This window comes from Leuciscus leuciscus, assembly GCF_965113295.1.
Source record: "Leuciscus leuciscus genome assembly, chromosome: 2".
Classification (NCBI taxonomy): Eukaryota; Metazoa; Chordata; class Actinopteri; order Cypriniformes; family Leuciscidae; genus Leuciscus; species Leuciscus leuciscus.
In genome coordinates, this window is record NC_138726.1 from 54,885,544 (window position 1) to 54,900,078 (window position 14,535).

At 37.7% G+C, this 14,535-nt stretch overlaps 1 protein-coding gene across 5 annotated transcripts in view; it reads left to right on the plus strand.

Annotated features, from left to right (window-relative positions):
* Nucleotides 1-14,535, plus strand: part of LOC309493214 (B-cell receptor CD22-like) — a 91,416-nt gene that overhangs the window by 70,656 nt on the left and 6,225 nt on the right. The window contains exon 1 of one of the 5 annotated variants that reach the window (XM_082162363.1): nucleotides 13,422-13,489. The exons of the other annotated variants lie outside the window; for them this stretch is intronic. Within the exon in view, the coding sequence (XP_082018489.1) occupies nucleotides 13,459-13,489 (31 nt within the window). The 5' untranslated portion in view covers nucleotides 13,422-13,458. Of the gene's footprint in view, nucleotides 1-13,421; nucleotides 13,490-14,535 lie in introns of those variants that run through there. 5 annotated transcript variants of the gene reach the window in all.

The window sequence follows — 14,535 nt, forward strand, 5'->3', positions numbered from 1 at the left end:
ACTGTCTAGAAATCATTTGGATGGTTAAACAACCTGTTCTGGTGATATTGGTGACTTTCCCCGCTCCCCCCAGCGTTCCCAGGCGGAAAACCAACCTTGCAACTTGCGCACTGCCGTCCCGGCAAAGTGAAATTGGAAGTCTCGTGAGAAGCGAGAACTAGAACAAGAACGAGCGCGAAACACAAATTGCTTTACGGCAATTCGACATAAACACACACGCATGTATGATGTATTACCAGATTACCCACCTCGGTAGACATAGCTCCACGCGATACAGTTGGCTTGCTCCGATCAAAACAAACGCACATGAGCAGCGGTAGAGAGGGGGAGGAGGCCGCCGCAAGTGAGTTTTTTACGACTGTGTTGTGAAATATACGCCCCCCCACAGCTGTAGGGGGAGCTCGTGGGGAAAACATGCGACAACAAAAGGGAAAATCAGCGAAGAAGTGACTAGAGTTCGCTAGAGTTACAGAGTTCTCCTTTAATATGTTTTGAAGTTATTTAGGAAACATGCTGAGTTTATATATACTCGTTTCTCTGAAAAACACTTCTACAGCCAGTTATTTTACTTTGAAATATGCGTTCTGTGTCGTAATATCTGTTTTTGTTTTGGTCTGTGCAATACCCCACATTGCCAATTTACCCAATAGTATTTTGCCACCACAAGTTGCCAGTTGCCAGAAAACACAGCATATTGCAGCCATGGAAGCCAGTGAACAAACTGGGTCAGAGATCGCAGATTCTACCTGACCTACAAAACCTCTGCACCCATCTAAAAATCTCTATGAATGGGAGCATATTAAAACTCAATATCAACTCATCATAAATCAATAAGTCAACTCAATTTACAGTGTGTAAGTCTCCTTGCTTTCCATTGTCAATTGCGCTCGTTCCTGTTGCGTGTCCTCAATCTGGAAACCCACATGAGCGTCGAGTCTGAGCAGGAGGAGCGGGAGAAACAAAATTTGGACTGCAGTACCCATTTCAACCACTAGCTGTCAATATCACATACTGCACCTTTAAATGGTAATGAGAGACAGTACACTTGGGTTCACACACGTGACAATGTTATGTCATTAGCCAGGTTGGACAGATTTTATAGTTTTAATTACCATCTTAGCATTTTCAAATAAATTTTACAGATCACAGTATGGTGCATTCAAGTCAAGTCAAGTCACCTTTATTTATATAGCGCTTTTACAATACCGATTGTATCAACGCAGCTTCACAGTGATAACATGATAATAATAGGGGAGAGCCGGGACAGTTGAAACACTTTTCAGATAAATGTCGTTTTCTAAGATAAGGTTACAGATAGATTTTTTTTTTTTTTTTTGGGATTAACAACTCACATATGTGTTCTCTTAGTATCATGTGTTATTCGATACAAATATAGAATGATTTAAGTAAAATTTGACTTTGAACGGTAGTTGTGCTTTGTTTCAATTGCAACACAGGGGTGGGACGGATGAAACATAACAGTTTAAACGGCAACTATTCATCTAATGCTTATTTTTGTGAACAATACCTGACAAATAATTATGTACATATTGTTACAAACAAATTTTGTAATTTATTTTAATTTAAAGGTTCATATTAACCATTTTTGTTATGTCGCCCAATAAACAATAGGCGATAAGCCTATGCGCATTTTGTAATCTTTCTAAGAGGCTATTTTGACGAAGATAGACAAATGCACAAATCCGTTTACAATTCATTTTCTTACATTTCTTCCTTGAGTCATATTGAGTGTTTGCTAGTTGAATAGCCTGTTATTATGAAGAAAACGAGGTCAACCAGAAGACGATAAATGACATTTATTGAAGATTGAAGATTGGACAATTGATGATTATTACAGAGATAGCATGTGTTGCGTAATTGAAAATTAATTTGCATTAAAAGAAACACAAGTCTAGGAAAATTATATGAATCTATGAACAGTATAGGCTATGACCAGGTTTAATTGGCAGGATGCGAGGTCGGGACGGTTGAAACCCGACAGCGCCTCCTGTCATTTAAACCTCTTTTGCCCTTAAACTAAAAAACTAAAAAAAGTACAGCACAAAAGAATTCACTTACCGCACTCAAAAACAGCTTTGCGGCTTTAACTCCAAAACGGCACGACGTAAAGAAGAAATATTTTCGCGGGTATGGTAGGCATTGCGTGCTGTACGTGCTAACGAAATTTTACGTACATGACGTGAGTGGTTTTCAAGGAAATCTCAGTGTTTCATCCGTCCCCCGTTTCAATCGTCCCGGCTCTCCCCTACAACAAAGTTTGTTTATAGAAGAAAATTGCGTCATTATCCACCTTAAGTAAGGCAGATCACTAATATTGTTGAATATTAAATGTCCCCAACTAAGCAAGCCAAAAGCCAAGGCAACAGTGGCTAGGAACCAAAACTCCATCATGTGACAAGAATGGAGAAAAAAAACCTTGGGAGAAACCAGGCTCAGTCGGGGCCAGTTCTCCTCTGGCCAACGAGCGAACGGTGTATGATTATGATTCAGGCTGCATTACAGGTCAGAAGTCTGACAGGATCAATGTAAGTTTATCTTAAAGCAACACTAAGAAACTTTTCCTCTTCTGTCCCCCTACAGGTTGGAAGCGGAATTATCCATTGCCGCTGTCGTAAATAATTTCGCCGCCCGCAGACTACTGTCGCACGCACACTCGCTGTTTATCCAGCACCGGCTTTGGAATGAACGATGTCCACAGACAAAGTAGAGTATGTTGCATGATTTCATGAAAGTATGATGTATTGCGACATCAGAAACGAAGAAAAACTAAATAATGACTATTGTAACGCTTGACGTAAAGCAAGTCAAATTTTTTGTTTTCTTATGTCTCATTCGAACTACAGAAATGCGACCCGGTTTGGCAAACTTGCATAGAGTGGTTATATCAGATAAAGGACCGCAAAGCGAATCCAGAAGTGCCTTTCACCCTGTTACGACTTGATGAACCACTGATATGATTTTGGAAACATTATTTTAAGGTAAAACATTTTCCTTAGTGTTGCTTTAAGCTTATAAAACCAAAAAGCGCATACTGGCATTTTAAATATGTGGGATTACAAATTTAAGATTGCTGATCTTAAATCTTAAATCTTACATCCTTACTTAACATAAAATGAAAAACTAAGGTAGAGTACATTGAATTTAGCATTTAAGGTTATGATGATGATATCAGATGAATAATTCTCTTCAGCAAAGTTTCCAGCAAGAGATTCCTGCCAGTCATTCTCTCTATTAAAGTAACAACATGTAACTTTTCAACCTTCATAATATATTTCCAAGACCCTTGTGATAGTACATCGACTTACAATAGGTTGAATGAGACGTCTGCCAGAGCCTGACGGGGTCTGTATCGCTTTTACTGGCACTATGTAACTTCGGGGTGCGGGTAGTAACCAGCGCTCAAAAAGAACTACAAAATTCGACTGCTTTACGGCATACGTCACTTTGCCCACCACTTCCTCAAATGTGACCAACCAGCGCGTTTGTTTTCGTACGTCTGTTTTCGTCATGGCTGAAGCAGCAGCGAAACGTAAGAAGTCCAAGGTTTTGTCGGAGTAGAGTCGGAAGAGGAAAAGGGAGAGTGATAAACTGAAAGGCAGGACGAGGATCAATATTGGTCGAGCGTTTGCTCGCTGGCGTTAGCTTATGGAGGAGGAGAGTTACCAGACTGATGCTGACTTGGCCGTCATGCTGTTGAACTAGTAAGTAACTGTAAATTGCTTGCATACTATCTTTAGTTTTTCTAATCGGTTCTCTGCCTGGCTACGTTACGGAAACTATCTGGTCCTCCATTTATTTATCTTCATGAATCAGCTAGTAGATGAGCGAATTATCAATCTGGTAGCTAGTAAACCCTAACATGGTAGTTTTAGATGGTTAGGATGCTATCGCTATCATTCTCGTTCAGATTTGAGCATTGCAATCGACATGCAAAATTCAAATGTTTGAGTTAAAATGTTTAGTCTACTAAACATGTATAAATTATGAAAGGGGGAAGATTAATAATATTATCATTGCCCATATGAAAAAAAATCTGCATGCTTCATATACAGTAACCGTAAATCATTTTACGACAGCGGTAATGGACAATTCCGCTTCCAACCTGTAGGGCGACCGCAGAGGAAAAGTTCCATGTTGTTGCTTTAAGTTAAATGAGTCAGATTACTGAGACTCTCACCCTTTGTCTTTAATGGCTCTTGGAGCCCGTGTCCCAGTCTTTGAATAGTTATGCTGATTGGATTAGGATTGGTAACACTCTAGAGTCTAGGGCGGGTTCCTAAACCTGGATACTTCATTTGCATGCTTTGTTTAAGATCGTCACCCAGATGCCTTGTCTCAATTTCTAAGCACTGCCTCCTAAAATCTATATAAACTACAGTGTACACTGCCTTAGTTAGACTTGATGACTGCAGCCGACAGCTCGTGTTTCTCAATAAAAAATCCTGCTGAAGATACAACCGAGTCTCCTGGTCTTCGTTTCTGTTAAATTATATATATTTTTATTTTAAGGAGTCATGTTCACAAAACAAAGAAGTCTTCTTTTTATTCATTACAACGGTGGTGGGATGTTGGTAAGGTACAAATAAGACAAAACAGTAAACTCACAACGTTATTAAGGAGTTGACTTGTTCTTTAGAGTTTTTAGAAAAAATCTCAAAATTTGGCTCAATCTACTGGCGAGCTTCGCTATTTGGAAACCTGCTCAAGGAAGAAAGCTCAGTTAGCTGATCTACTGGGGCATATAATACAGGGGGCTCTGGTCCGTTGACGTTTTCAAAGCATTGATCAGATGGATGCGGCATCCAAATACTCTTTCAATCGGGAAAAAAGAATGGTGAGAAACGTTTTATTCATGCATTGCGTCCGAAGATGGAGTGTTATTGTCAGATCCTGCTGGTATTCGGGGAAGAGCAGTTCATTTTTATCAAAATCTTTATAGAAATGAGTTAAAGTCAGGGTGTTGTGTGGAGAACGTTTTCCTTGACAGTCTATCAAAGGTGCAGTGTAGAGAAAGAATTCTCTGATAACCGAGGCACTCCTTAATTAAAATGTCTTTATTACAAAAATGACATGTCCTAACTGGACAACTTTAAAAAGCCCATGCGTAGCGACATGGAGCCTTCTTCAGGGCATAATGAAGCAAATGGAAAACTGATCTTATAATGACAAACACACACAAGTAGAAGCAAACACACAGGTGCTGGCAATCAGTGTTAAAGGTCTACAGATAATTGCTAGGACACGCCTCTCACACGGTTCTCAGCACTAAAGCTATAAATCACAATAATAAACAGAAACACAGGCAACAAATAGCATGCATGGTGTCAGAGGAGGTTAATAATGATCTCGCAGGAGTGCTGACCCTGGAAGAGCTCTATAAGGCCCTGTTGCTCCAATTGTTTCAGAAGTTACTGGTATTTTTTATTTTGACTCCTCCATTGCTTGAAATAATTGTTCTGTGTGCTCTTCCTTTTTTGCTCTTAGAGTTTGTTTGTACACTCTTAAGAGCTTCATGATATTGATGGCGGAGTTCTTCATTGTCAGGATCTGTGTTTTTGATTGGAAAGATTTCGTGCTGTTGTCGAATACGTTTTCACTCACTGTCAAAACACATTTCGTTGGTGTTTTATGGATTCTTTTTTGATGATTTTTTCAAATTGCACATGGATGCTGATTGGTGGAATATGTTGGTAATGTCACTTAGTGCCAGATTTATGCCTATTTTATTTTCTGGATACATGTTAATTATAAATTTGTCCAATAATAATTTGGTAGTTTGACTTTCTGTTGCATGTTGATAATTGTCTGTGCTGTTTTTGTCCACTTGTAGGATTGTTGCAGCCTCAGTAAATGAGAGGGTTGTCTGCGTGATTCATTGATTTGAGTTCGTTTTTGATATAGTGTCATTTTACAGTGGTCTGACAGGCGTTTGAGGACCGGTATTATCTGACTGTGAATGCACTGAGATGCACTGGGTCAGTGTCTGTAATGAAATAAATTTGCAGAATTATAATGTCTTTTTTCTAATTTTTCTAATTACTTTTTTGAAGTCTGAATGTTGGCTCTTTATACCAAAAACGGAGGACCTTGAATTTTCAGTCCTTGAATTTTCCAACATTTTACTTTTAAGGAAATATGAGCCCATTAATTAATCGCATTTGTTATTTCAAAAACAAGACAGACATCAGTATGTTGAATTGACAAATCAAGAAGAATATATGAAATATTATTATGTAGCCTATCTAAGAGTCTCTCTCTCTCTCTCTCTCTCTCTCTCTCTCTCTCTCTCTCTCTCTCTCTCTCTCTCTCTCTCTCTCTCTCTCTCTCTCTCTCTCGAGCGTTTGCGGAGTGAGTGCGTGGTGAGTGACACCTGAGTGTGTTTTCTAACTTTTTTTGTGTTTTGTTTGTTTATGTTTTTGTGTGTTATTTTGTGTATGAGGAGTAGTTTTCTTTAGAGAAAGTTGTGGGAGTCTGCTCCCGGCGTCTTTATTGCCGGGAAGCATGGCTGCTTCAGGTGTTACGAGTAGTGATGGTCTAACTCGGCGTCATGGGATTAAGATTTTGTGTAAATTCAGTGTTATATTTTTAAATGCGATCGAAAAAGCTAATGAACTTGTTCAAACGGGAGTCGTGATTAATGATGCGCTTACGCTTGTTCTGCCGCTTAGTAGCCCTTCTAGAAAGATTATTGTGTCGAATGTTCCTCCTTTTGTTTCTGATGCAAGTATTGCTAAAGAATTGTCTTTCTTTGGTAAGATAGTCTCTCCCATTAGGAAAATTGCTTTTAGCTGTAAATCACCCTTGCTGAAACATGTAGTGTCTTTTCGGAGTCATGTCTATATGATTTTGAAAAACAATGCTGATGAGCTGAACCTGTCATTTAATGTTAAAGTTGAGGACTTTAACTATACAGTTTATGCAACGTCTGAAAGTATAATGAAATGCTTTGGCTGTGGCAGAATTGGCCATTTGATAGGCTACGTGCTTGTCCTGATAAAATGGACGAAAATGTTACTGTACAGACAAACACTCAGAGTAATCCTCCTGAAGCTGTGTCTGTCACAGAGGATGTTGTGGCCCCTGCTGTTGCTGCTGCTGTTGAGTCAGGTTCTGCTGGGTCGGTTAGGAATAAACCCACTATGGCTGAGGTTACTGCAGGTCTGGTCCCTGTATCTGATCTTATGATTTTTGACACTGTTAATTCGAGCAGTGACATCAATACAGATAAAATGACAACTGATAAACAGGTCAGTGAGGGTGTTGCTGAATGAGATGGAAACCGAGTCAATCTTCAAAGTTCCAAATAAAAGAAAAAAAGTCCACCAGAGCAAAGTCTTTAAACAAATAAAAAAAGACAAAAATGAGGTTGAAAGTTTAGTCCCAGATAATGACAGTGATTCTTCAGATTCCAATATTTCTGATTGTTCTTATCTTTCATCGCAAAATGAAAATGAGAATCAGATCACAGTATATAAAGTTGAGGACATTAGCAAATTTCTGAAAGAGACTAAAGGCTTACCTGGAGTTCAGGTTGAAGATTACTTCCCTGATCGCTCAACTTTCATTAATGATGCAAAGATTCTAATGAAAGAAGGTGCTTTTGCAGACAAAGAAGTTTTCCGTCTTAGGAAAATTCTGAGTAAACTTAGAAAGCAAAATCTTAATGATGAAAAACAAGATATGGTATAATTTCTTCTTTCTGGTAGAAGTCTTTGCCTTGCTGACTGTTTCTTTTAATTATCTCTGTCTTTTTAAAACATCATTTTTTATGAGAGATTTTAAAATTGGAACTCTCAATTTAAATGGTGCCAGAGACGGTCAGAAGAGAATGTGTTTGTTTGAATTTATTAAACAAAAACATATTGATGTTACTTTTGTTCAGGAATCACATAGTGACTTGAATAATGAGGTAGACTGGAAAAAAGAATGGGATGGAGATTTTTTTTTTTGAGTCATATGTCTTCCAATAGTGGAGGAGTAGCTGTTCTGTTTTCAAAGAAATCCCTGCCAATTTCTTGTGAAATGGAAGAAATAGTTAAAGGCCGGTTTTTAAAAGTTAAAGCTAAGTTTGAAAACACTACAATGACTTTTTAAAATATTTATGCCCCCACAAAAGGGGCTGAAAGAATTGCTTTTTTTGATACAATTAGTGTTGTTATGAAAGACCTAAGCACAGAAGAATTATTTTTCCTCGGTGGAGATTTTAACTTTACTGAAAATGATAAATTGGACAGGAATCACTTAGAGCCACATATCGCCTCACAAAAAGCGCTCACGCAATTGTTAAGAACCTTTGATTTATGTGATGTTTGGAGGAATGTGCATCACAAGAATAGGCAGTATACTTGGGCACATAGTAGAGATAATATTATCTCTATGGCAAGACTAGATAGGTTCTATGTGTCTAATCATCAAGCAAATCTGGCCAGAGAATGTAAAATAATTCCTGTAGGTTTTTCCAATCACTGTTCTGTTGTTTGTAATATTTTTATTAATTCTGTGTATTTAAAGAGTGCTTACTGGCATTTTAATACATCCCTTTTAAATGATAAAAAGTTTATTGAAATTTATTTGTTTTGGGAAAATTTTAAGAAACAAAAACAGTTTTATACTTCCTTACAACAATGGTGGGATTGTGGCAAGGTCCACATTAAACAGTTATGTCAAGAGTACACTCTTAATGTCACTAAAGATATGGCCCAGTCAATGAAGATTTTAGAAAATGAAATTATAGAACTTTTAAATACAACAGCTTCTACAGGTGACGGAGATTGTTTTGAAAGCAGTAAATCCAAAAAGGAAATGCTTGCAGATTTGTTGGGTACAAAAGCTCAAGGGGCGTTAATACGTTCACGGTTTCAAAGTATCTCACAAATGGATGCACCATCTACATTTTTTTTCAGTTTGGAAAGAAAAAACGGCCAAAGTCGTATTATTCATTCATTACGCTCGGATACAGGGAAAGAGCTTACTGAGCCTAGTGAGATACGCAAACATGCTGTTGGTTTTTATTCCAACCTATATAAATGTGAATTGTCTCAAAGAGAAGATAATGACTTCACTTTTCTTAAAGGGATAGTTCACTTTGAAATTAATTTTTGGTATGTTTTAGCTTACCTCAAGGGCATCCAAGATGTAGGTGTCTTTTTTTCCGCAGTAGTTTCAATTTTTATATTTTTAGGTCAAACCGTTCTTGTCTGTCAGTCATATAATGCAGGTCTATGGTCATTATCTCAAAACACAAGCACAGAGTCCAAATTAAAACAATTCCCCGTCGTCCAAATTAAACAATTCCCCATCGTAAGTACACATTGATGGCCTAAGACACGAAACGAGCGGTTTGTGTGAGAAAACGAACAGTATTTATATCGTTTTTACCACTTACACAGCCATGTCCGAGTGATCTGATCTGACGTGTACGCAGACTGGTGCATAGATATACACACTAGATGTCGCCTTAAAGACATTCGTTCCAATGAACTGCCGTAGACAAGGAGACATCTAGTGTGTATATATCTATGCACCAGTCTGCGCACACGTCAGATCAGATCACTTCGACATGGCTGCGTATAAGAGGTAAAAACGATATAAATACTGTTCGTTTTCTCACACAAACCGCTCGTTTCGTGTCTTAGGCCATCAATGTGTACTTACGATGGGGAATTGTTTAATTTGGACGACGGGGAATTGTTTTAATTTGGACTCTGTGCTTGTGTTTTGAGATAATGACCATAGACCTGCATTATATGACTGACAGACAAGAACGGTTTGACCTAAAAATATCAAAATTGAAACTACTGTGGAAAAAAAGACACCTACATCTTGGATGCCCTTGAGGTAAGCTAAAACATACCAAAAATTTATTTCAAAGTGAACTATCCCTTTAATGATCTTCCAAAGATTGATGAAGAGTCTAACATTTTGCTTGAACAAAATTTGTCACAAAATGAATTATATACCGCTATGATGAGGATGGAAAATGGAAAGACTCCTGGCATTGATGGGATTCCTGTTGATTTTTATAAAATTTTATGGCCAGTGATTGGTGAAGATTTTTTTTTTAGTTCTTAATGACAGTTTGAATAAAGGATTGTTACCGTTGAGCTGTAGAAGAGCTGTTATTACCCTTTTGCCCAAGAAGGGAGATCTCCAAAACATAAGCAATTGGAGACCGATATCTCTTTTATGTGCAGACTATAACATTTTATCAAAGGCTTTAGCTACAAGGTTAAGTCAAGTTCTGGGTCAAGTCATACATTCCGATCAGAATTATTGCATACCCAATAGGTCAATCTTCGATAACATCTCATTGGTTAGAGATGTTTTGGAGGTTGCAAGGCTATTTGGTGTAAATAGTGGTCTAATTTCGTTAGACCAGGAAAAAGCCTTTGACCGCGTAGAGCATGCATATTTGAGAGATGTTTTAGAAGCTTTTGGTTTTAGTCAGTTTTTTATAAATATGATTGAGGCCATGTATCGTGACATTGAGAGTGTTCTCAAAGTCAATGGTGGTTTGAGTGCTCCGTATAGGATTCAGAGGGGAGTTAGACAGGGATGTGCCATGTCAGGCATGCTATATTCCCTGGCTATTGAACCTCTGCTTCATAAATTAAGAAATGAGTTGAGTGGTTTTACTATACCATACTGTAATATCACGTTGCACCTTTCTGCCTATGCAGACGATGTAGTTGTTTTTATATCTGGTGCTGATGATATTGAAAAGTTGAAGATTATTGTTAAGTTTTAAAAAAATGTCTTCTGCAAAAGTTAACTGGGGAAAAAGTGAGGCCTTTTTAATGGGCGATTGGAATAGAGGTCCTCCCAGTTTGCCTGGTGGTTTAGTTTGGAAGAAAGGCGGATTCAAATATCTTGGAATTTTTCTAGGGAATGATGACTTTGTTACAAAAAATTGGGATTGTATGCTAGAAAAAATCAAAGGACGTTTACAGAGATGGAAATGGCTACTCCCCAAATTGTCTTATCGAGGTCGTACGCTTATAATCAACAATCTGGTGGGGTCCTCGTTATGGCATAAACTTGCCTGTGTCGATCCGCCTCTGGGACTGTTACCAAAACTTCAAGCAGAAATGGTCAATTTTTTTCTGGGACAATTTGCACTGGACACCTCAAAGTGTTCTTTTCCTGCCAAGGGATGAAGGGGGTCAAGGCTTGGTGAATCTGGTCAGCAGAGGAGCAACTTTTAGGCTACAGTTCATTCAGCGACTGCTGATGGGTCCCCAGAATCAGAATCTAGTGTGGAGACCATTAGCACAGACTATTTTATCTGGGGTGAACGGAGTGGGACTTCATGCTGCACTGTTTTTAACGGACTATACTCACCTGGATTTGTCTAGACTACCTTCATTTTATAGAAGTCTTTTTAAAGTGTGGAGACTTTTTAGACATAAATGGACAGAGTCAGCCACATCTCTCTTTTGGTTGCTTGAGGAACCTGTTGTGTTTGGAAGTCGCCTTGATGTGACAGGAGTTGACCTTCCAGGACTAAAAAATTTGCTTGTGTCAAAGAAACTATTGCAATTGAAAGATATTGTTGAAAAAGCCGGACCTGGACTAAAAAATGCAGAAACTGTTGCTATACATCTGGGAATAAGATCAGTGAGATTTGTTAGAAGATTTCTGAACAAACTGGATGGGGTTTTAAACTCCAAGGAAAAAGCTCTACTTGAGAGTTACAGTATGGGTGATATTGTCCCTGATGCTAATGACCTCTTCCCAGACATCAGAAGTACACCTGATCTTGAGGAATCCTCACATAATAGTCCTCTGTTGTGTTTGAATGCAAATGAAAATGTTGATTTTTGTACAGTTAAAGGAAAGATCTTATACAAATGTATTGTGAAGGTAATAAATAAACATACATTAAAAGACAGAATTGACACAGTATGGAGAGACAAACTAGGAGTGGTAGAGGAATTAAAACCAGAGTGGAGAGTACTATACAAACCACCATTGACTAAAAGAGCAGGCGATCTCCAGTGGAGAATACTGCAGGGTGCAATCGCTGTAAACGCCTTTGTGACGAAATTGAATCCCACTGTAAATGATAATTGTCCTTTCTGTTTAGAGAGAGAAACAATATTTCATTGTTTTATGAATTGTGACAGACTTTCTCCACTCTTTGATCTTCTAGAATTTTTATTCTCTTTATTAGGGATTTCTTTTACAAAGCAATGTTTTATATTTGGCTTCAAGTATAGTAGACTACAGAAATATAAGTGTCAATTAATGAACTTTATTGTTGGTCAAGCCAAATTAGCAATTTATATTTCCAGAAGAAATGAAATAGAACAGAGAAATGGGCAACATATTGTATCAGTTTTTAAGAATATGTTTAAATCAAGAATTCTTGTTGATTTTAATTATTACAAGATGATGAATGCAATCAACGTTTTTGAGATTGAATGGTGTTGTGATGTTGGTATGTGTTCTATACTTAATAATGAGTTGTTTTTTATATGTGATTTAAGGTAAAGTCATGATTTTTATGTATTATTTATTGGAACAGAACCGTGTTATCTAATCCATGCAAAACACAATTTTATACCATCTATATTAGAGCACTTGGCATTGCACACGACTTTGGAAATCGTGCTTAATATTTTCTAAACCAGTATTTATTTTCAGTTGAATTTTCTGATTGGCCCCCCCTGACTGATTCTTGGTCCCCCTGTGCCAACCCCCCCCCCCCCCCCCCCGACTGATTCTTGGTCCCCCTGTGCCCCCCCCCCCCCCCCCCCCCCCCCCCCCCCATTTATAAAATCCCCTCTGTCTGTCTGTCTGTCTGTCTGTCATGCTCTTTTGGGTATAAAATGTCCATCACGTGCACATGACTGTGAAGTAGGTTTAAGAAGGGTGCTCGCCAGCGCCCCCTTGCAGTTGATATGTATAATGAAAATAATTTAAAAAATCCAGTGTTGACAACTTTACAAACTGTTTAATTCATAACATTTTATTAAAATAAAATGTATTTATTTTATAATGTTTATTATAAACATTATAAAAATGTCTTCTAAAGAGTGAAGAAATAATGTATTTGTGAACCAGAGATGTATTACAAAGTATTATATCCAGTGCAGTTTTATTGGTATTTTAAGTATAAATATTTTTGTTGACTTATATATCTGAGATATATATATATATATATATATATATATATGTGTGTTTTGCTTTAACCTCAGGATGCACACATGCATTATTACCTGTAACTTGCACCAAAAAAATTTATAAAATAAAATAAAAACACACACATTTGAGCTAAAGAGGCTGTCAGATGCTGTTAGAATCAATACTAAATCGAATCAGATATTTTGTGTCTATTTAATTCCTCTCTGTTGCTCTGACTCTCTTCTTTAAGTTCAGGAAGTGTTGAGTCTATAAGACTGACTGTGTCTGACAGCGTGTCATTAATAGGTCAGGATGGAGCTCAGTTCACTTCCTCTAATGATCTGTGAGTATTATTTTCTCATTTATGCATCAGTTGTGAATTTTGTATAATTATGTAGTGAATCAGTGTTCATTCATCTGTGTGTGAAAGTGAAAAACACCTGATGTGCTGAATGAGATCAGTGTATTGATCATTACTGTGATTGTCGTTCAGTTTAGTTATGGTTCATGTGTGAATCGAACATGCTGTCATGTTCTGTAAAGTTGTCTTTGTTTTCTTCAATAGATCTTCACTATCTACATTTAGTCTTTAATTGTGATGTGGATCTCAGAAACTCAGATGTTGATTTGATGTCAGGTTTTGTTGTTCTGGAAACTCCTGGAGTTGTTGAAGAGTTTAGTAGTAGATGTGTAGATGATGGCTTGCGTTTCTTCAGTCTCAAACTCTGACCAGTGACGTTAATGACCACGATGAAGCCACTTCCCGTGTGAAGCACTGATGGTATGCCCAAAATGAGATCTTCACACTGTGGTTTCAGCTCTGTCATGACAGCATTAGCTAACTATTCTTGAACATACTGTAGATGTTTTCTTCACTCTCCACTTATTGACTTATATAGATCTGGAAGAATATATAGAGCTGATTTGATATAATAGAAATGGACAAAGTTGAGCTGATGGAATAGAAAATGAAGCAAGTTCATTCATAGAATTTTTAAAAACGATAAAGAAGTTAAGATTAAAGGTACAATATGTAAGAATTTTGCATTAAAATATCCCAAAATCTCAAGGCCAGTGTTATATATTTTAAGTAATCAACTTACAATATCCCAAATGTTTCCAACTATTTTTAAATCGTGAGAAAATTGCGATTTTAACCAAGGAAACGGGGCGTTAGAGCAGGGGTGAGCTGGGAGTCGCCAGTCAATTGCGTCATATCCGCGTTACCCTCGGTTTCCGCTCGTACTGCGTGGAGTCCTGGACAAATGCGGAAGTTGTAGTTGTAGCGTCTATCAAGCTACAAACTTTAGCTTGTTTCTTACTGTCGTTATGGTACACAATTATTCTTTACTGATTGCAGCTGGTTCTGTCAACAAAGCATGCTTAATT